We start from the raw sequence: 24,297 nt of genomic DNA, 5'->3' as shown, positions 1-24,297 counted from the left end.
ATCAACCTCCACAAAACTGTATCCCAAATAATACAAACTCAGTGGCAGTCTTTGGGTCACCCATGTAAAACTGGTGCTTAAATAGGAGAAAGATTTGTTCAATCTTCAGATAATTTAGGGAAGTTGTATATCACTCCCATGATTGCAAATCGAGAATTATAATATTGGGATGGATTGTATTCCTTCATGTGGATAATCCAAAGATTTTTTTGTTTGTTTTAATTTCTTTTCATAGCAGTGACAGGGCTAATGACATATGCATGTTGGGAATCCTCATTTAAAGTTGTTGTTTCCCAGATAATAGAATCTCAAAGCAGTAGGTTGTCTTTACTGAGAGTAAGATGGGTCTCCATGGCTTTCTGTCTTCCCAAAATGTTTTTGTGATTGCCTGTGTCTGCAGAGACTGAAGTCATGCTTACTCCACATCGCCAGATTTGCCTCCTGGCTCTATCTGTGTAGTGTTTACAGTCTTGTGCCAAAGTTCATCTTGAACCATAATGGTTCTGATTAGCTTTCTCTTTTCTGACTCTACTCAAACTGCTGCACCTATTGCACGAGATACTTTGCCACCAGCTTGCTCATACATTCTCCTTTCATTCATGTCACCTCTTGTTGTCTCATCTCCTCTCAGTCCCTTTCTTCTTGAATCAATGTATCACTATCCCTGGAGGTATTTGAAAGAAGTGTAGATGTGGTACTTAGAGACATCATTTAGTGGTGGACTTGGCAGTGTTAGGTTAAAGGTTGGACACAATGATTTTAAAGGTCCATTCTAACCTAAACGATTCTATGATCTGCTTCCGTTTTGCAAGCTATGACTCCAGTTTTCTCTTCACATAATCTTTGTTTCCCCTTTGTCCTAGCAAAGTGAGCATTTTTTTAGTTACTCTTTCTTCCAACCTTGCTACGCTGTGCTGGACAAAGTACTTTCTGTATCTTCATCCCAGTTGTCCTATCCTAACCACTCAGGAAATCCAAGGCCTAATGCTTTAGGGAATGTGCCAGATGCCACAAAACTCCAAACATAATTGTCAGAATGCTGCCAGCTGCTGATAACCAGACTCCTGATAAAGTAGTTTGGTAACTCTTTGATCCTAAGGCATCCTGCTTTCAGACATTGTAAAAGGATTCAACAAGAGCTCAACCAGCATCATGACAGTTACAATTTGGGAGAGTGAAAGTAGAGGGGAAGGCTGGTGCAGTGTTAAAAGGGCTGAATGCATCGTGTGATAGTGTGATCTTTCTTTTCTTCCAGTGTGCCAGTGTTGAAATGTGAAGATCATTTTCTGAGTACACCTCCAGTAAGCAAAACCTCCAGAACGCCGCAGAACAGTGGTGAGGGCACTTCGAGGAAGAAAATGGTTGATTTTGGTGCAAACGTGGAAGATGGGCAAACTGTTCTGATGCAAACCAAGACAGAAGGCACCAAGTCAAGGAAAGGTAAGGGGAAGCATACTGTATTGTAGGGCCATGAGTGTGCTGATGGCATTTAGAAATTGTATATATGCATTCAAGAGCACATCAGTAAAATGCACAATTAGAGAGAGAGGATTGCAAGTTGCTTAAAACAACCCAAGAAAAGATAGCTATGTTTAAAATAATAAAAGGCACAGGAAACCTTGTAAATAAGAAGTGATCTTCTTGGTTGGTGTTCCTGATGGAAGGAAAAAAATAGTCCTTTAATTTCAAAAAGCTACTTCAACAATTCTTTTTCCTTTCCCAGCAAGCAGAGAGAATAAGTACAGTGGGGCTTGCTCTTGAAAGGTAATCATCTTCACATTCTTTTCCTCCCCAAGTAATGGCCCCACCACTACAACCCAGTATTTGCCACACAGGGATGTCTGTACAGCTAGAATCTGTCCTGCTCTTAGCTTAGTGCCTCCACTTAAGGAGCAGAGAAGCAGTCTTCCTTAGGAATAGAAAGGGTTGGGAACAAAAGCAGCTTGGATGTTTCACTGCCAAGCCTTGAATATAATCCTTGGTTCAATTATGAGCTAGCTTTTTTTTTTTTTTATTTTAACTTGTCAGCCAGTTTGCTGTATATGTCAGCATAAAAATAAAGAAAATAGCAAAATGAGAAGAAATGTGGTGCAGTTCTCAAAGGAACAAATAACTTGTGTTATTGGTTAAGACCGTACCAACATTAAAAAGCAGTCCCTGTGAAGAAACTTTCAAAAGGGTATCATCAGCCTGGACCCAAACAGTGGCTGAGGTTAATCTCTTCCAAGGCACAGCTACAAAAGTTGGAAGCCTGTAAAGGGCTTGTGTCCAAAAAAATCAATTTCTAATTTGAAACAAAATCATTTTTGACTAACAGGGGTTCAGGACCCATTACTTTTGCTGTATAGTCTGCTGACATTTCACACTTTCTGTTGTGCACAATGAATCCTAATAGTCATTTTATAACATTGCTACACCAATCAATTTAAGCAAGAGAAAGCCGTTACAATTCTGCAAAGTTTCAGGGGCAATTTTCACTGATGGTTTTCTTTTATGTTTTTTTCAGCTATCATTATTTTTTTCTTCTCTTTTCCTCTTCCTTCTACCCCCCCCTCCTTTTCAATACTGTAGTGATGAAATTGAGATTTTTCAGTTGGATGATGGGTTTTGTTCCTTGGATAGGTATAGTCCCCAAAAAGTAATTTATTTTCCATAGATTTGGGGGGGGGGGGTGAGGAGAATCCAACCTGGCCTCCTCTTCATTCCTTCATTTCATTTTGTATACTACTTAGGAGAAGTTACAAGCTGCATCTGGCTATTGCACGTAGCAGCTGAGCTGCACCTATGCTGATTTAGTGATCGTAATGTCTGAAGATGGTGGGTATCTTTTGCAAACACTTACTGGGATTGCTAGCTTTGAAGATGTACAGCTGCATGGCAAAATTTAACTTAAACATTAGTACTTGCTGTAATACCAGATAAGGTTCAGAGAAATGTTTTCAAGCTGTGGAACAACCTCAGTTCTATTACTGATTTGAATGGCTTGTTTATCATGAGGCAAATTACCTAGTGCTAATCACTGAAGTTGAAGTCCTCTGTATTTAGTACCTTTTTAATTGGCTTCCCTCTGTTATATGTTTGGACTCCTTTAACAAGCATATACACATAAAGTGTTTTTTCCATCTTTGGGGATCACCAGGGCACAATGTCAAGTTTCTTAATTCTAGTTAGCTCTGGACTTAGCTGCCTCAGTCCTTGCTTCTACTGGATCTTTCCATCTGTTGCTGACCTGGGATTGCTGCTTCAGAATTTATGTTTTTATTGGAATGCAATTATATAGCATCTCTCAAAAAGAAAATGAGGGATGCTAGCATTGTTTTCTGTGGTGAAATTTATAAAAATGTGGTATTTGCCTTACTGTGTCAGAGTGCTGAGCCAGCAAGCCTGGGGTTCTGTCTCGGACAATGTTCAGTACCTGTTATGTCAGTGTGGAACGATCCTTCTACTGTGGTGTGTTTACTTGAGCTCTAAGTAAGCCATGAGATGTGGGAAAGAGGAATGAAGTCAACAAGCTGACATCTTGAGGCATGAAACTTGATGTCATTTAGCCACATACCTTAAGGTGGCCTTTTGGTCAGAAGACAGCAGTGCTTGATACTGAATACAGAAACATGTCCACTGAAAACTTTTCGACAGTCAGATGTTAACCTATTGCTACAGAGCTTGATTTTTCTCATGGTTTGATCTGTCTTGCTATTTAAATTGTATACTCTTCAGGATGGGGAGTGTCTCCAAGCACACCTTAGTGCAGTGCCAGTGCTGATGTGGACCTTTGGGCTCACTAAATAATCTCTCTGTACCACTTGGAACGGTGGATGTTTCTGGGAGACAGTGCAACTCATGATAGTATCCCTCCACAGCAACATAGGCTGTTGTACCAGATTTTGGTGTTGTCTTGTTTGACTACCTTTGTTCTCTTAGATTTCTTTTTTTGTGGAGTTTGGGGGTTTGGGGTTTGTTTGGTTTTTGGGTGGGTTTTTTTTTTTGAGAAGATAAAATGATTTATCAGGAAAACACTCCCATGTTGGAACAGTGGAAGGCTTTACTGCCTGCAGGACTGCTCACTTACTGTGAATGAAGTGAGTTTGGAAAGGTCGTTTTCCTTTCTCCCTGCAGATGATTAATAACGGGGAGAAGAACATTGTTAAGCTGCTTCCATCACCTTGTGGAGTGAAAGGGGAACTTCTGCTCTCTTTTCAGGGTAGAACCTTACTGGATTATCTTGTGAAATCAGCTTTTATTGTTTCACTGTTGGTTTTTGTCTCTTATTTCTGTTTGCTCCTGGATTTTTATTGCTGTGCTTTAACAGGTATTTGTGTCTTATAGCCAAACTTTTTTGGTTTTACCAGCAAAACTTTAAACAGATGAAAATCCTCAAGTTTTAGATCTTTTCAGCAGTAAATTGTTTTTATTGGTGTCACCAGCAGCTATGTCAATTTGCACTAAAATCTAACAACTTGTCTAGTTAAAAAGCAGTGGAGTACAAAAATGTGTGTTTCTCTTCCTTTCTTCCCTCAAAAATTTTGCTTTTGGGCTGGGAAACTACATTCTATCCATTGCACTCAACTGCTTTATGGCCTCTTCTCTACATTTCTGTATAAAGTCTTCCTCTTCCCACCCTTCCTGAAATATCTGTGCATTGAAACAAAGAAAGAACAATTTTTCCATTTGTATCTCTTTGGGGGACATAGCATCTGCATGATATTGTATAGCCTGTATAGCTTTCCATTCCATAGGTAAAAGAAGAAGCCAGAGAAGGAAAAATATTTTAGCTCACAGAATCTGTACTTTTCCAGGGGCTGATTTTTCTGTATAGTGTTTGTTTTTCAGTAGGTTTTCTAATGTAGCTTCTTAGGGATTCAGGATCTGGAACTTCTTCCCTTGAGGGAAGACTCTTCCCTACAATTGAATAGAGCAATTAGTTAGTATTAGTGAAGCGCTTTTGAAAATGTGAAGTGCTATATAAATGTTAAGTATTATGAATATTAGTAGTATTCAATAATAAAGATTTCTTTTATGATTGTCAACCTAGATTTCCCTTTGCTTACTTTGATCCCATTACTGCTTGAACCAGCCTCAACTGTATTTCTTCATTCGTAGTGTTCACACTTTCAAAATGTAGACTGCTGTGTTTCCCCACTTTCTTCGTGTTTCACTTGTCTGTTTCTCAAGCAGAGATATACTGCTGTTTGAATTGTCTCAAATGAGTCTTTAATCTACTTTAAATCATTCTTTATACCAAGTTAACCAAATTGAAAATAGTATTCTTAACATTACCATTTAGAATACATCTTGTAATTGCTTTGGGCGTAGCTTGCCTTGCAAGTTTACATCTTGTTGGTTTTTGCTATTTTGTTACTCCAGGTTCTCTCCATTGGTGTCAGGATTTAGATTATCACACCATATATGGGCGCTATTTTTTTTTTTTCCAAGGGTGAATGTGTCTATTCTTTTTCCATGTTTCTTGCTTCTCTAGATCATCTGCAAGGTCTCCAGTCTCATACTGTCTTCCAACACCTGTAAATCTAATTAATTTGCTGTCATTTGTATCACCCCAGTTCTCTATGACTTTTCATAAATAATTACCAGTCACTTCATAAATTCATTAACTAATTCCCTTTAGCCCTGAAATAGATATCCTTCAGACTAAAGTATTTGTATCTTTTTTTTTTTTCCCCCTGATAATTTCTTTTCATCAGCTTTATATAGGCAGGTATTACACATAACATGGTCTTCATTATCTCCTGCTTGCCAATATTTCTATTCTTTGTTTTTTCTTATAGTGTATTTTTAAATTATTACTGGCTTGACCATTTTAGGATCATTATTGATTTAATCTTCTTCATATGTTCATAGACCTGCTTCCTCTTTGGTGTTTCTTTTCCCTCAGTTGACTTGCATGCCTTTTTCAAGATGTATTTTTAAATATTTTTTTGTTCAAATATGCACTTATTTGTGATTTCTTGCTACCCCTGTTTTATGTCTGTGCAGTCTAACAGCCTCAGTATATTTCTACTTAGTTCCTTTTCTTGTTTTCCATTTCTAGCCTTGGTAATATTTTCAAACTTGGGTCTTTGAACAGTCCCCTTGAGGCTGTATTGGCCACTTCCGAGTCCATATATTTTATTTTTCGGAGAAATACATCTACTTTGCTATGAATGTTGTATGTTGACCATTTGCCTGCCTTTTCTTGTATTAGGAATTGAATATATTCCCCACGCTCACCAGATTTTTATTACTTCAGTACTAGTTTCTTAAAATCCAGCTGCCTCATTCCACTGTCATGTAGAATGATTTCTAAAAATCTTTTATTCGATCATAAACCCAGAAGTTTAAGCAAGAGGATTCCAGTCTTTATATGCATACCCACTCTTCTCATCATGGATTGGCACACTATCAAGTCACCAGGGACACACAATCAACATATATCCCCATGATATTTCTAAGAGTTACTTCACTGTTAATTAACTCTTTGGTGGATGAGATTTTTTCACTGCATGATTCTGAAGCACAATGCATTATAGCAGGATGATAAGAAAACATTTATTTGTTAGCCTTCTTAGAATACACCTTAAAATGTGGTTTTACTATATGGTGTATATTTATATACATCTTAAATCAATGCAGTATTTTAAATAATTTTAAACCCTTGGGCATCTAAATTTTGGACTGAACCTGAAATTACAACCTTGTGTTGCTTCATGTTTCTACATGGATCGTAGATAATGTTGCTATTCACGGATCTGAGGAATATTTAGGCATGACAGAATTAGTTAAAGAGCTAAACACAGATTCGATTTTAATTTTTGCTGAGACTTGTAGTTTTTCCTATACTTACTGTTTTAGTTAGGTGATGTTGGTTGGACAGAGATAATTAGTTTAAAAAAGCCCAAACCCACAGGGTTTCGTGTAGTGGACCAGACTACTCCTAATTTGCCTATTCCACTTACCTCTGACTACCTGTATGCAAGTTGTCTAACTAAATCCTGTCTGTAAAACCCAGTTCTTTGTTGGATGAGTGAAAGGTGGAAGATGAGTGGAAAATTAGCTGGTCTGCCAGCCTCAAAGGGTTGTTGTCATCAACTGACAGCCAGTTGCTAGTGGTTAACTGCTTAACATTAACAACCAGGACAGGATGTACCTTTAGCAAGTTTTCAGACTACACCCACTGGGGAAGGAGTCAGTACACTGGAGGGAAGAGCCCAGTATTCAAGGACCTTAACAGGCTGGGGAAATGGTTTGATAGAAACCTGTTTAGATTCAACAAAAGGAAATGCCAGCTCTTCCACGTGGTTTGGACCGATCTCTTGTAACACAACTAACTGGGTGCTGACAACCTAGAAAGCAGTTTGGCTAGAAAAGAACTGGGTGTCCTGCTGAACAACAACTTGAACACAAGTCAGCCTCTGTGATGGAGTATCCAAACATCAAACAGGGCCATAACAGCAAAATTGTAGTCTTCAAGTTGATGAAGTGACGCTTCTCCTCTGATCATGTCTGGCGAGACTATGTCTGTAGGAGGCTGGGGCTCGGCAGTGCAAGGAGAACATTGACAAACTGTAAGAAGTCCAACAGAGGCAACCAGGACGGTCAGGGGCCTGGCATGTATGACCTACTGGGAGAGGCTGAGAAATCTGGGTGTATTCAGCCTTAAGAAGAGATGATTCACCACAGATCTTCCTGCTCTCTTCAGCTACCTAAGGAGAGGGTGTAGAGAAGAGGGAATGAGACTGTTGTTGGAAGTCATCAGCAACAGAGCAAGAGACAACACAAAAAAGTTACAACTCGGGGAAATTCTGATTAGCTATACAGAAAACGTTTTTCACTGTGAGTGTTGTCAAACACTGGAACTAGAGAAGTTGCCCAAAGAGGTTGTTTCACTAGCAGTGGAGACGTTCAAAACGTAACTGCACAAGTGCCTTAAAACTGACTCCGTTCGCCCTGTTTTGAATAGAGGATTGTACTACCTGACCTCCAGACTTTACCTTTTAACCTAGATTATTTTGTAATTAAAAAGTTATTGGGAGGGGGGAAGAAGGAATGGACTAACAGTTCTATTTTATTGAAAGCAAAATACCATTATAGTTATATTTACACTTGGAAAACTGACATCTTGTAATATGTCGTGAGAACTGCATCTGTGGAACAAGCTGAATCCTGTGGACCACTATAAGAAATTATAGCAGTGCAAGTCTGTCAAACTTTGGGCAGTAAGATGGAGGCTGTAGAGTGTGACTTATTCTACAGACTTGATGCTGTATGATCCTGAAATGCATGCTATGCACAGTACTGTCAACTGATGAGTTCTTTGATTGCCATTTCACTGTGTAGATGGCACTCCAGAAATGTTGCAACTTGTAGTCCCAGTGTTCTGTAATAATGCAGAATCACAAAGCATCTATCCAAAACTTAGTAGCCTCTGATGTCTGTCTTGTCTTCACTTCATTCCACAGGGACAACTTCAGGACCTAGCAAGGATGCAGCTACATCTCCTGTGCTGATAGGCAACAGCAAAGAGCTTGCAACCACAGCCACATCAGCAGTCCAGGATGACACTTCATGGTAAGATGCTAGGTAATCTCTGGTTTAAGATTCTGCAAACACAGCTATCGCATTCTCCTAGATGGAGGGAAGTGGCTGAATTTCTATGATATTTCATGTTAGCACGAGCTGGATAATATAAACTAAAAACTGCCATATCCTTTTGACATTTATAGTAAGCCTTAAATTGCTTATTAGAATAAGTAAAGCAGGAATATGCAAAGTTCTAGCATTTTAATTTTACTTAGATTTTGAATAGGAAATGTTTTATGTTCCAAGTCCTGACACATTAAATACATTTGTAAATAATTTGAATGGATTGTGTTAACCCCTGTTAGGATTTAAATCCACTTGAAGATTTTAATCCTCCTGTATTTTTGTCGTCCCCCCCATATTTTATCAAATGGCATTTCTTTTGAAATGTTTTGTACCAGAGTGATTTTATGTTTAATGACAAGCAACAAAATCACATTAAGTCAGCAATTCCTGATTATACTATATATCTGCACTAAATGCACTGGAAAGGCAGTATTATCACTTCTGCTCCAATGAAGAAACAGAAAGCAGCATTGTTGTTACACTTAGGAGTCTAAAAACAACTTGCCTTCTTTAGGCAGGATTGCAATTCTAGTGGTAAGTGCCTAGAAAACCAGCATACAATACTTACTTTTCTTTATCATACCCTACATTTTCTCATAAAAAAATATTTAGTTAAGCAACAAAGTAAATGAACATTAAAGTATGAATTTGCTGTATTTTACACCACTAGTTAGATGACTTCGTGCAGTGGGATGACAAGAATGTACATAAGAAGAGTTAAATGTTTCTTGGAGAACGAGAGGGCTTGAGTCAGATTTAATCTTCTCTTGGCCCAGTGGAGTAGGAAAATGTATGCTTGATAGCATCCCTGTATTCTTGGCAGCAGCTGGCAGTTTATTTCTATCTTCTGAGAGAACTTGCGATACATAATAGGTGAAAAACCACTATCAATATTGACAAATTTGTACTTACTTGCTATGGAAACAAATTTTTTTTTCTTCTGATGGAAGGGCTGATAATTCTGGGAGGATTTAAGAAGTGAGATAGATTGGACTCTGTTTCCCACAAGTATCTGTATGTTTAAACAAACAGAAACCACAAGATTGCCTAAGCATTTCTCTTAGAAGCAAGGGTTACCTTTGCAAGCCGGTAGTATCAGATGAAGAGTGTGTAAAGATACTGCTTGATACTGTCTAATAGTGATAAGTTGAGATTCTATTCAAGCAGTGAGCAGTAGATATAATTATTCACATCACACAACAACTGCTCAGAAAAAGGAATTTTATTCAAGAGGATTGATGGTCCATTCTTTTCCACAGAGGGGAGTAAAATATTTGTTGAAATATGCTGTTAGAAATCATATCAGATAAAGTGATCAGTAAAAGGAGTCTGATTAGCTGTCATCCTTAAAGGTTTATTTTACCAGTTGATGACAAATTTTTAAAAATCTTGTATTTCTGGGGGCTCTCTCCCACACTTCCTCGCTTTCTTTCTCTCTGTCAGTGCTATAAGTATAATTGACCAGTTTAAGCAGCCATGTTGTGCTTTCCCTTACTCATGGCCTTCTCTAATTGAAAATGGTAAATGGACAAGTATTTCTGCGGAGACCTAAAGCTGATCCTATCCTTCATCAAAAAACCTGCTTGGGCAGCAGGTCGGTCTCAATTTATCACTGAATGGTTATAAGCTTAGACTGCAGGTTTAACTAACTAAATTAATCAATATTAAGAATTATTGCTGCTTTTGTGCCACTAAAGTTAGGGTTTGTCAGCATGTTCGTTATAATCTGTGTTGGAGGGGGGGGTTGGGGGGGTAACAGCTTAACCACAACAGTTGGCACGGACCTGAAACTTGCAGCACAAAACCCTAGCCTAAGAGCAAATTTATTTATTCGGCAGTACTTGTAAACCTAATTACTTTTGACTGTTTAAATTTATAGGACTAGATTCAGCTCATGTTTGTGCCAGCTTTAACTAGCACAAACCCTGGCACCCGGCAGTAGCAGCAATGGAAAGCCTGCCAGGGAGAAGGTGTTGGAAAGCGACAGAAGCTCCCTGCCAGCGCAAGGCATCAGGGTGCTAGCACAGCTTCAGGGGAGGGCTGGCTGGATAAGCAGGCATGGCAGGTAGAAGATGCGTTGGCTTAATAGCCTGTCTTGGCAAGACTCAACTGGATGCCTCAGTGTGTTACAGCTACCTCCTGCTTGAGGAATCATCATTGCAGTCCTACTTTCTTCTCTCTTGAAATGAATCATGTCTGGGACAAAAAATAAGTGTCCTTAGAAGTTAAAGGTGTGTGCTTTAAGAGCCTTAGTGCTAGACATGTAGAAGGACCAGACTTGGAGAATGCATGTCCACAAGGTGGTTTCAGTGAGATCTCTGACAGAAAAATAGCATTTCTTTATCTGGCATTCTGAGTTGGGCTAATAGTGGATTTGTTTGCCCATGATGCTTCTATGCATTCATGTGGCTTCTTTTTGTAATACAGCCAAGCATTGCATGTTTGGTTATCCAGTGTTCTTAAGCCAAGTGTCTACACCTGCATGAGCCCCTTGAAATTATGTTCACAGCAGGTCTTGAAAGCTTTGCTACTCCATGTGCTTAGTTATCTAGACCAAAGCCAATATATTTGGAAAAAAAATCACAGGCAGGTTGGGACTGGGCAAATTTTGAAGAGTAAGTTTATTCATTACCCTTAAAGCACAGTTCCTCTGACTATCTTAACTACTACCTTTTTAGTGACCAGGGACATCTTTTTCATAACTGTTGTTTGCCTAGAAGAAAGACTGATGTTTGGCTGTGAGCTGAAAGGGAACTCAAAAGGGGAGGTGTTGGCTTTTGTATGCTTGCTTTGGTATGGAAGAAGTTTTTACATGAACTAGATCTTACCTTAGCGTCATGGGCCACTTGGACTCGTGATGTTTCATTTGCTACGATCTCGAAAGTGCAAAGTTAAGGTGACCAACACCAAAGGGAATATCAGTGGTCAAACAGTGAAACTTCATTGTCTTGCCTGTGAAGCAGCACACAATAGTTAGAGATGGGTGAAAGAAAGGAGAAAAGTAAAGTTTAGAGAGAGGAGGTAGAGAGATTATAGCTGCCACCTCTGATCTCATGACGTCCTAACGGTCCCAGGTCCAGCTGATGCTGCATCGTCGATCGTCGCGGTCCTTGGTGGGGAAGCTTCCCATTTTTGTTGCCCAAAGTCATCTTTTTATGCTCAGTAACACACCTTGCTCCACCTCTGCCTCAGGGGTCTCTGCCCTTCTCAGAATTCAGTTGTCATATCTCCGCCCTTCTCCAGCGAGGCCATTGCACATGCACAGGGGGGAGTGTCTGAGGCATGGTCAGTCTTGGAGTGGGCAGCCTTCAACCAGGAGGTGTGTTTTGGTATTATAATGAAGCAAAGTTCATCTAAGTTTCATGATTTCTTCCTCAATGTTATGGCAAAGTTGCGATCCATCTTTTCTGACAGTGGCTATGCAATTATCTCTAACAGCTCCAGCTAGGCACAGGTACTCAACAATAGCACAGCACTCTTTGTACTGCACGGCTCAGACACCGAAGAACAGCCCAGCACTCCCTGCACCACATGGGTCAGTGCTCAGGAGAACAGCACAGCACTCGCTGTGCCACACAGTCCTGCATTCAGGAGCCTTGGCACCTCATTCCACTCCAGGAATCGGCAACTGTTCCAAGCAGGCCGTTGTCAGGTACCTCTCTGTCCATGTCCCTGATGACAGTGTTGAGGCAATGCTGATCTTCTGACCGACTCTTACACTTAGGTATAAGCAGGTACTGATTTTAGCAAAAAAAAAGTGTGTTGCAAAACAGGAGTGAAACCGCTCTACATCAAAATATTAAGCTATTCGTTTGTGGGTTTTTTTAAAAAAAGTGGTAAAGTGTGACGTGTGAAAGACCGTTTAATTTGATTACAGCCCTGGTGCAGTTGTCAGGCTCTCCCCACGCAGAAGCAGTTCTAGTGTTGAGTTTGGCACAGTAAGTCCTACAACACTGCAGATAATCAAGCACTTAAAAAGACACAGGCAAAGGTTGTTCTGCTCACTATGGAAACAGATAATACTCCTGTAACATTTTTCACTTTGGGCATATAAGAAGTGAATTTAAGAAGAGTTAGGTAAATTAAGGGATTGAGTGATAGCCTGGGATTTCAGCATTAAGCCCATGTTTTCTTGTTGCGGTTTTAAATCAGAGCTTTAATGCTAGCTGAATGCACTGTCTTGGAGTGAAGTTTCTTGTAGCCATTAAAATAAGTGATTTAGAAGTTCCTGCAATATGAATACTATGTTCGAGCTCTATTATTATCTGTTAGACTACAGTGGCCTGTTGGAGTTTTCATAAACAGATTGTATTGTGTAAATTTGTGTTTAGGGACATTTTAAAAACAAAACTATTTACCCAATTGCCCAGCACATCTCAGGTGAATGTGTATTCAGGGACTTTTAAGCAAATTAATATCTGATGTAAAATATAATGTGCAGAGTTGTGTACTTAATAATGCACACTGGAGTAGTCTAGAGTAGATCTGTTATGCTGAGTGTTAGGAAATACGACAGTGATGAGATTTAAGCTTTTGTCTTACTTATGCCATAGTTGCCTTTCAGATCTGTGCATGTTGGATGCGTAAATATGGTTCTGCTCTTAAGACAATACTGTGAAGTTCCTTCTACTGTAGAGTCTAAGTAAGAGCTATCAAAGAAATATTTTTTTTTCCCCCCTTAGGATCAGAAACCATTCAAGATTCAAAAGGAGGATGAGGAAGAGAAAAGTTTCATTCCAGATCTAACTTAGGGACATTTAAAAGGATTAAAAGTGTGTTTGGAGTGGGGTGGTGGATTAGGTGCTGAATGTGGTAGGAGACACAAGTTTTGCCTACTTCCTGAGAAAGCCAACAGCACAAAAAGTCCAATATAGTTCCATATGCAAGTGATAAAACCAGACGTTGGCAAATTAATCTCTCTTATTCACAGTGTAGGTTGTTAATTGTTCTCTCTGCTGGCTGTCGATATAATGTGAAATTTTCATTCCCCATTCAAGATGGAAAAAGTTGTGGCTGAAAATGTTAACATTTGCATTTTTATTTGTTGATTTATTTAAAGGACAGCCTCTCTTACAGCAATCCATCACTCAGTGACACCCCAAATATGAATAATGTATTGTAGACTTGCGGTTACAATGTGTAATAAGTGCCAGAGACAGTATAAGAATGTTAACTATGTTGCAAATGTAATATTTATCGACTCATAGTTTATTGCTTTCGAGGTTCAATAATACTGACCATAGGACATTAATATCACTTATCTTGATTTTAGTTGGGCACCTCTGTATGTAGAAATAACCCATCTATCTCATACTTACAAAATAAATGTGAATTTTACAGCTCTTTGAAGAAGCGTATTGTAGATTTCTCTGCTTAGTCCTCACAATTCTCCTGTTCTGTCTTCTCATTTACTTATATCTGACATTGATCCCACTCAAATTGCCTGACCCAGATGGTGAGCACCTCAGCACTCTTCTAGAGGCTTTATTTGCTGGCTGTGTTATGATCTTGTGCCTCCAATGGTGTTTCGTCCAGGTCTCTCTTCCTGTTAATGACCAGTGTGAAAAGTGACTGTTAGGTAGTTTTCTAGTGCTTCTGTCTGAAGAGACAATGGCTGGAAGTCTAAAACAGAGATAACTTTTCACTTGGAAAGACATGCACAGTAAATCTAAATAATCTCTCTTTTAGAGGATCACGGGTATCAGAAATAGAAGGGTTTAATTGGGTCAATAGTTGTTGTTATAGACATTGTATTTATTTACAGAGAAATTTTTAATAAATGAATAGAAATACATTAGAGCAATTTTGGAAGATTAGGATTTAAAATTAAGTGGTTTTGAGAACTAGAATTTTCTTGATCATCTGCATAAGAAAAATATTTGCAATAAGGCTAAACTATAGTAGCAAATCAATCAGAAGTATCATCTGTCCTTAGTATTTGCTCCAGAGTTTTGCTTCAGAAATTGATACAGACTGGGCAAATGCTAGTCCTTATCTATGCTGTTCAGTTATGACCACTAAAAGCTTTCAAGTCTCAAGAGTAAAATGCAGATGTGAACCCAGGACTGGGATCAAAACCAAATTTAGCAATGGCAGATTTCAAGCTTGTGTTGAAATGAGATTTCACCTGTGAAGCCTGGCTCTTGGGAAACTTGGAATTGGGTTCAGCCATGAAAATTATAAGCACTGATTATATTTCATGTTGTAGACATCAAGTAAATTTTGAAATGACAGTCTGTATTTACATCTGAGGTTATCAAATTTAACACATCATCAGCTTCTTTTTCTTTACTGTAACAGGAACACCTATTTGTGTCAAAGCAGTCTACCTAATAGCTGCTTTGTGATAACAGTTTTGTTATGTCCATTGCTGACAATGAAAATCATATTGGGAAATTCTGACTTGCAGTGCAAAAGGATTAATGTTAATTAGCAACTGTTGGCTGTAATTGTCACCCTCATTAAAATGCAGAATTATGTATTTCTTAGTTATAAATAACCTTTCTAATTGTACTTGATGTATGCCAGTTTAATCAAAAAGTACACTTGCAAACAGGCAGATATTTGCATTAATCTAGCACTGGATCTTTGAGTCTTTTTTGATCATCTTTTATTCCAAAGTTGACTAGTTAGGGGAGGTCTATTTCAGCTACATATCTTTTACGCGTTTTTTTTCATTCAGCTCCATGGATCTGACAAGATTTTGTATTAAAATGAGGGGAAATGTCTTCTGGGAATGTTCAGTGCAACAGAAAATGTGTCAGTTTTGAAGTAGTTGGCAAGGTTTCCATCATTCAGTGGTATGACAATAACTTGATTGTAGTTTGAAAGTAATAATAAGCAAAGGAAAATAGAGTACAAATCATATTATGAAGCTGACTTAACTCTTTATGCCTGCTTCTTATCATCATTTTCATTGTTATCTTAATTACTTTTTTTACATTTTCCCCCTCTGTGCTTTTGCAGGTTCTGAAATACCACATTAAATCATAAGTGAATGTTGGTTCATTGGGTGTCATTCCTGTTTGCACTTGTAATCACGGCAATGAAAACTTAATCTCAAAATATTTTTCTGGAAAAATAATTTTAAAATATATTTTTTTTCAGGTTCCTCCTGTGCTTTGCTTTACTTTGTCAAAAAAACGGATTTGAGTGTCTTTTCTTCCTCCACTGATACTCTGAGTGTTCTGCATTGTAGCTTTAAAATCTTTTCTTGGAATTACTGTGATAGCAATTTCTACAGAGTTTGGCAAATGGTTCTCTAAGAAACTGTTCTGCATAGTTCTCTTCCTAGCACTGCAGCCACTTCTCTACTCCTCTTTCAGAGGACTTTCCTCTTGTTTGAGTGGTTTGGGTTTTTTTAGATGGGAGGAATTGATTAATAATATATACAGAATAATCATATCTTACTTCAAGAAGCCATTTCTCCTTCACCTGCCTGGACTTTGCAGGCTGTAAACTCTTCAGGGCAGGATCCTGGCACGGTGAATCTCCGTGCTTGGTTGGTCCATGTAATAACGGTGATTAACTGTGATGCTAGTATAGTTACAGTGGAATTCATCTTGCTTATCTTGAGACAACTGAGCTAGTTACCCTCAGCTCCTTTTATGGTCGATGAGTTATTTGAGGATCAGCTAAATCATCTTCTGGTGATACCTGTCATCCCATGGACAATAAAATAAGCCTGGAGTAACATGCAGTGACACCTTATTCCTCTTGTAGCTGCATATGTGGAACTAAAAATAACTTGTTTGTCGTTCATATTTTGATTATGGATTAGAGGCAAATGCAGGGTTAACCTATGTGCCACATGGTCAGTGCCTTTATTATTAACACAGTGTTAATGCTCACATTATAAATCAAAGGGCTTGGGTACCAAACACTCTGGGAGAGGGAGTGGATATATATGATTGTGAACATATCCTTTCTTCCTCAGTAGAACGTGAGCTTGTGACTTGGTAACGTGTTTAATAAGAATTGTGGTCATGGAAGGCTGGGAAGGATGGAAGTTTGACTGCTTTGGAGAATCCTTTTTAGAAGTGACATGAAGTACTAACACTCTGTAACTTGAACACAGGTGCCCAGGATACCGCAGTGTTTCTGAGGTCTGAGCAGGACCCTGCACCATTCGTGTCCCACCTCTGCTAGCCACATGTACTGTGCATCAGGAGATGGCCTGAGCAGACAGAACAGTTCTGTCCTCTGAGATACTTCCAGCTGCTGAGTTGACTACTTATAAAAGTAATTCTTGCCTCTCTGTCACTTAAGGACATTAACTAGCACTTTATACTATTTGATTTGCCCCATTTCCAGTTTTCTTTAATGTAGATTTTTTTTTTTTCCTTCATGATATTCTAATTCCCTGCCTCAATAAAGACCTCCAGCTTTTGTTTTTACTACCATGAACAGCATAATATCAGCAGCAAATGTTGTCTCATTATTTGTCCTTTATCTAGGCCACTTATGAATCCATTAAAGAGTTCAGGCCCTAACAGATTTCTGTGAGGTTCCACTGGTGACCTCCCTGGCCACTTTATAACAGACCAATTTTAATATTTTCTCTTTATGTCCTGCCTTTTAACCAGTTATCTATCCATTAATGGATTTTCCTCTTAGTTTATGGCGACTTTAAAGTCTTTGGTAATAGATTTGATGGAAAGCTTTTGGAACTCCAGATAGACTATGTAAACTGTATTTTCCTTTTTCAGGTGCATAATAAATCTGATAGAGGTCCCCATTGAACTACGACTTAATATAAAGACTCTGCCAATATGTCATTTATCGATTCTTTATTATAATTTCTATCAATCTTCTTGTTCTAAACATCATCAGATCTCTTAATTTGTAGATGTGTGACATTCCAGATCACTTTAAGAAAACCCTACATTTGCCCCAGAACTGAAGCAATTTTAGGCAATTAGTTAGGAGCTACAGTTAATAGTTCAGTTATTTTATGTATTTATACAACATGTCAACTTGAGACAAGTCTTCCACAGTGTCCTCTGTGGATTCAGAATTTCCTAAGTTCCTGCATGGTATGTGTTAGCTCACTGAGCTTTTCTGCTGTGGCCTTATCATCCTTGTGTGCTCATTTATAACTTTACCTCCTCTTGGATTTAACGGATACTCAGACTTCCTATGTTTTATATGTTTAAAGTGGGATTTGTTGTTAGACTTTATGCTTTTAGCAGGATAACCCTTAGTCTTTGGCTGGAATTTATTGTGGGGTTTGGTTTTTGTGTTGTGGTGTTTTGTTTTGTGTTTTTTTTTTTTTATTATTATGTTATTTTTTTCTTTTAATTTGATCTACCAGTTTGTTCTTTACTGTTTTCTTTATTTAGATCTGACTGGACATGTGTCTCCTTTACTCGTCCACTTAACTGGTAAGACTCCATTTCATCCTTCTGAAGTCTTTCTCTGTAGGTTGTGTCCTTTTTTGGAGCTCTAGTACGACTCTTAGACAAATGTCTGCCATTTGCAAACATTTTTACCCTTTTAACTGCCCCCTTTAATTTCTTTTTAAAAAACTTAATCATTTTTGTACTATTTCCACTTCTGAAGTGAAAGACTGCTGTAGTGCATTTTTGCTTCATAGACATGTTGAATCTCAGTACATAATCTGTGTTGTTGTTCTTTGGTCATCACATCTGAGCAGTGCAATGGACCCAGATATGAGAAAGATTTTGTGGAACAAACAACACAACAGACTAGGACTCGTCAGCTTGGAAAAGAGGTGAATAAGTTTAGGATACTACTAATAGTTCAGAAAATCGAAAGTGACATGCAGAAAATGAGTAGGGAACAATTCTTTATTGTCTTGTCTGCTGAAGAAACTTGTGGCCATCAGACAGAATTGTGAGATGCCACATTCAGAGCATGCAACATTTACATAGAGACCAGAGGTCCAGTTAGCTCGTATCCTGACTTCTTATCATTATTGTACTCTTAACTCTCATACTCCAACATTGTCATTGTAGTTTTCTTTACATTACACAGCTTTTTAGATAAAGTCATCCCTAATATATGGATTATAATAATGATTTTTTAAAAACCACACATTCATTTCTTAACTTCCTTGTTAAGACATTTCTGATGTGGAAAAACCCAATATCTGGATTGAAGTCTCAATCTCACAATGTTACATATCTGGAATTAGTTCAATAGGACATAGTAATGGAAGATTTCGGCCCTGATTTTTCCTGGCTATGTTAATGAAATAACCAAGTTATCCTCCCCATTTGGGTAGGGAAAGTCGTGGCAGTGCTTCAGTGTAAAGAAGACTGAGCCGTTAAATACATTTTTGTTTTGTAGGCTTTCCAGCATTACTTTTGGGAACCCTGAATCACATAACATATCTTCTAGTTTTCTGATACAGATTTAAAGGAAGCAAAGAGTTGATGGTGTAGTCCCTGGTTACATATGTTTGTTCAAGCTGAGTGCACCAATTTTTACTGTAGGTGTGACCTTTTTTCTCTTTCTAGTCCGGATTTCCTTTTCAGATACACATGCTATTGAACATTAAGTTCGGCTTTGTGATGGGCTGTTGCTAGAGCACCAAAGTTACCTCCCCAACCTTTAGATAGTCTTAAAGGAAAACAGTATCTGGTGGGTTTTCCTGATTTATTTAATTATACTTGATTATATTAGGATTTAAATTTCTCAGTGCAACGTGCTTCTAGCTCCCAGGTAATTTGGGGTCATGTATGATAATTTTAATCTGTTCTGTGCTGTTTATGAGGTAATACTTCCTTTGTGGCCCCCTGGGGTTGGAAAAAAAAAAAAAGTTTGAAAAATTTAAATTATTTTCTTTAATCTGAATGTGTTGGGAGAGAAACAATTTGAAAACGTGATAGAAAATTAAACCTTTTACTGAAGATAATATTGTATCTTTGTTTTCTGTGCTGTACAAAGTTAGCTCTGTCTTTTTTTAATAGTGGCACCTTAAGTGGTGTTTCTCTCTTTTGGTTCTGCCCACCTGTAATTTTTAAAGGATTATGTATCGATAAATACAGCTGGAGAACGTACTGAAAATGATATGGTTGAAGATGTCCCTGCTCATTCCAGGGCTTAGACCAGATGACCTTTAAAGGTCCCTTCCAACCCAAACTATTCTATGATTTTATGAAAAAATCAGTTTTAAAGTTCTTTTTTTTTTTTTTCTGTAAAAAACAACCGAAGACATTCTAGAGTACTAATATGTAATTTATGTATTTAAAATCTTTTAAAGGAGATTCTCAAAGCCTTTAATGCCATTGTACTTTTAACTTTCATTTTTGCTTCATCTGCATTGAATCATCTTTTACTACTTAAAAGAGAAATTGGGTTTATTGAAACATTTCAGTTCTGATTATTTTTTAATAAAGATGAAGAAGTCTAACCTAATGAAATCACTGGAATGAAATGAGAAAAATTTAAAAAAATTAATAAGCTGAAGACTTGAAGATTTTATTAAGTCACATTTGGCTGTATTTTTCTCTGTGTGTACCGTCTTGGATCAGTAGGGTGAGAAGCATGCCTTGTAAGGAACGACCTTTGCACTGTCAGACTGATTTTTCCTGATATGTTTCCAGAAGGGTTACTGGAAATGCATTACCAATACTTCTTGTGTGTGTCAACTTCAGTGCCTGTGATTACGAAATTGTGGTTTGAGATGAACAGCAGTACTGAATTCAGATTTTTTTTCCCTCTGTAGTTCAGACCTATAAATAAATTTTGTAGAATGTGTGCACGTCTGTCAGTCTATCAGGTATCTGTGAAACATCATAATGTACAAGCAGCATTATGATTTATGAGTTTGCAGACTTTTTTATACTCTTGGAAATAAAATCCTTCTTGCTCCATGCAGATTATCTGATAATTCAGTGTTGCAGTGTCTAGGTATATTTGTAGTTTAAAGGGTGCTGTTTGCAACTTGCCTCAAGCCTGAAGTGGCATGTTCTTGTAATAGTGTCTGTGCCCCTGCACATGGATCTGCCTGGAATTTTTGAAGCTCCACTTTTGTTCCAGTGACCTTGTCCTTGCTGAGGAAGCCTGTGTTCTTCCAGCACTGCCTTTTCTTTTTACCATAACAGGTGAAGCAATTCCTAGAAGGACTTTAACAGTGCTCCAGCTGCTGCTCATCGCAGCTTCTGCTTGACTCTGTTAATTGCTCTGTGCGTCCCTGTTCTTATCCATATGCTTGGAATTTGGAAGCTGCATATCCATCTTGTTCGTAGGCAACAAACCAACCTAATAAGAGAGATGTTCTCTCCCGCCCCTTTCCTTGCCATGTTCAGATCTTTCAATCTTCTTTTTCCTATCTCCTAATGGCATCTAAGAATTTGGATTTCTAGGTGTGAAAGAAAAGTGTGCTTCCTTAACTCAGCCTGCAGTGACAGCTAGATACTAGTGTGATGAGCATCTTGAGGAACGTCTAGATCACTAGAACGTATAGGCCTGTTGTAATTACCCGTACAATTTTCTTGCTTTCACTCCTTCTGTTTTGTTATAAACTTTTTAGCAGCAGACCATTTCTACCAGTGCACAAACCGTAACATCACATGACATTGACTTTACTCAAACCAGAAGATTTTTGTGCCAAGGTTGTAACATTGTATCATTACTTCATTGTATCTATGTGAAAATTTTAATTTCACGCCCTGCGGACTTCACTGTCTCTGTGCACTCTGCTCGGTTTGTTGCATAGAAAGGTAAGTCCATGGGTCATATTCATTTTATAGCGTGTGTTGGGCTTTTTTTTAAGAGTTCTGTTTCCTTTGAGAGGTCTTGCTGTAAAGTTAGCTGGGGATTTCTGCCAGAAAAATATTTACAAGCTTAAAGTGAAGATACTAAAAATATTTCCACTAAGTTTCTTACAGTGTGGCTGTGACATCTTATTTGAAAAGAAAAAATATGTATGGGGTTGTATGCTACACTATATTTTTATACGAATAGATGCAAGTGATCTGGTAATGTATGTAGGGAAGGGAGGGAAACCCCTTGTTAAATATATTGTCAAGTTTCCTATACATCCTGGTTTTAATAAGTTGCAGACCTTTCTGAGCAGAAGCCCTTGGTTAATGTTGGTTGGTTTATGGAGCTTGCTGGTTTGCAGGCATTGGCATTTTAAGCTTCCCTGCTGCCATACCCATACTATATGGGTAAGTCAGAGTCTGGTCTGAGGTAGTCAATCCTTGCCCTTTTGTCATATGATGTCTGTGAGATTTAATGTGTTGATGAAGATAAATACCCCACTACAAAGTCACAGAATAGCTGAAGTTCGAAGGCATGTCTGGAGATCATCTACTTCAAGCCCCTGCTCAGAGCAAGGTCAGCTAGAGCCGGTTGCTCAGGACTGTGTCAGGTCAGGTTTTGAATATCTTCAAGGATGGAGAGTCCACAGCCTCTCTGGGCAACCTGTGCCAGTGTTCAACCACTTATGTAGTAAGAAAGCTTTTTTAGTTCCATTTGAATGGAATTTCTTTTATTTTTCAGTTTGTGCCCATGGCTTCTTGTCCTTTCACGGGACACCACCAAGAAGAGCCTGACTCTATCTTCTTTCCTTCCCTAATAAAGTATTTATACACATTGATAAGATCACTTTGAGCCACCTTTACTCCAGGCCAAACAGTCAGATTTTCCTTTCATGTCTGATACTCAAATTCCTTAATCATCTTCATTGCCCTTTGCTGGACTTTCTTGAGTGTGTCCATGTCTCTGTGGTATGGAGAGTCAAGCACTGGACACAGCACTCCAGCTGTGTTCCACCGGGGCTGAGTCGAGAGGAAGGATCACCTCCCTTGACCTGCTGGCAGTGATGGCTTATGTTCAGTTTTTTGTCTACCAGATCAGTGAATGTCCAGGTCCTTCTGAGCAAAGCTACTTTCCAGCCAGTCAAACCTGGGTTGTGCTGGTACCTGGGGTTATTCCTCCCCGAGTGCAGGACTTCATGTTTCTTTTTATTGAACATTGTGAGAGTCTTATGGGCCCATTTTTTCTGCCTTTTGAGGTCGCTCTCTGTACACTTTCTGGCACCTCTCAGCCTAGAATATATTCAGAAGAATATGGGAATTAGAGACTTAGAATCCGTCTCTTGAGCCATTAAATGCCCTGCCTTATTTTGTAGTGTATCAATGACCTTACGTAGTTTCTAACAGAAATGTGGACTATCCGCAGGTGTATGGTTATCGAAAAGTAATCCTGCAGAGCCCGAGATCATCTTTGCTAGTTACTGCTGGGAATGAACAAACTAAAATTTCACTTCCCTGCCCATCTGTTCAGCAACTGAAAGTAGGTAATTTATCTCAGTGGGACACCTACCACCTGTGTAAAGTTTTTGAAAGAGGTTGTTAGTGTGCGTTGACTACAGCCAAGGGACACCAGGCCTGAGCGCCTTGTACTCCATGCTTTACTGCTGTTTTTTCTGTAGGGTGCCTTCTAACTTGGTACTTGCACAGTGTCAAGCCTATTTGAGGGCCTGTGTCCCTATGAAGCTTACAACAACACTACCTGCTTTGCCACACGCCATGCTCTTGTGCCGACTGTGTGCAACTCCTTGCCAGCAGTCACCCCTCTTTGACATGCTAAACTAGTCACTACCAACACGCGATATTTTTTACAGCTCCTGTTTTATCTCAGTGACTTCTATTGAATTATGTATCCTCATCTTTGATGTATGAAATCTCAGCTGATTTAAAGATTACCCCAGAGAGTTCAGCACACCTGGAAATGAATGGAGCGACAGATAGTCCCAGTCCTTCCACACCGGAGCACCGAGTAGGAAGTTTTACAGCAGCTGGGTACAGGCATACAATTTTTATGAGCACTTTGTTTCTTCATGTATGGTCTGCGCCCAAGGAATCAATACGTTGGGATGCCAAGTATTTGAGTTCAGTTGCAATGTTTGTTCTCAGGCAAATTGGGAGTGAATGGGTTCAAATGAAAAGCTGGTGAACAGGGAGATAGTGGTCTGTTCTGTTAGGGGCTAAGCACCAAGGGTTTTGCTAGATAAGATACCCAAAGCTGTGTGTGCCTCTCATTTGGAGGTGAGTAGAACAGAGCAAGAGAATGTAAATCTGGCTGAAAAGCAGTTGCTATCTGATGTGAGGCTTCTGAGTACATTATGAGGGAAAAAGAAGCATCTTAGCATAAACTACATATATAATGTCAGCAAGATACCGAATCACAAGGCATATAAAGCTCAAGCACTTTAGCCTATGAAGCATACTTCAGTTTCTTCAGAGGATGTTGTGGTCACTCTGCTCCCTGCAGAAATTAGACTTTAGATGAACTGCAAGATGCTGTTCACCTCTCTTATGCTCACATAGCTGGCATAAAGGATGATGCCAGTTACTATGTCATTAGCATTAATGAAGTGATACGAATTAAAAGCTGGGAGCACAAGCAGAGCTCAAGTTTGTGGTGCAGTCTGGCCAGAAAAATGGGGTTTTTGCAAGGCAAAGTATGTGTGTTCTCTGTATTTTGACTGTTACTATACCTTAAATTTAAATTCCTCTGGATTTCTAGGCAGTTTCAACTTATTAGCTCCCCACCACACCATCCTGTAAAATGTCCTTTTCTCTCCTAACTCTCCTGCTATGCACCCAGCTCATGAGCACGGAACAGCAAGGCATTGTTTTTTTCCTAATAAATATTCTTTTTAAAGTCAAGCATCTGACT

General features: G+C 38.7%; 1 protein-coding gene across 4 annotated transcripts in view; it reads left to right on the top strand.

Moving 5' to 3' along the window:
- Positions 1–24,297, top strand: part of KIAA1328 (KIAA1328 ortholog) — a 175,793-nt gene that overhangs the window by 136,638 nt on the left and 14,858 nt on the right. For 3 of the 4 annotated variants that reach the window (XM_074932616.1, XM_074932615.1, XM_074932618.1), the window contains 2 exons: positions 1,256–1,440; positions 8,454–8,562. In XM_074932616.1, the coding sequence (XP_074788717.1) occupies positions 1,256–1,440; positions 8,454–8,562 (294 nt within the window). Of the gene's footprint in view, positions 1–1,255; positions 1,441–8,453; positions 8,563–17,981; positions 18,024–24,297 lie in introns of all 4 variants that reach the window. The other variant, XM_074932619.1, reaches the window with a different exon arrangement.

Source organism: Athene noctua, chromosome Z (genome assembly GCF_965140245.1).
Source record: "Athene noctua chromosome Z, bAthNoc1.hap1.1, whole genome shotgun sequence".
Lineage (NCBI taxonomy): Eukaryota > Metazoa > Chordata > Aves > Strigiformes > Strigidae > Athene > Athene noctua.
This window is presented reverse-complemented; position numbering and strand designations above follow the sequence as displayed.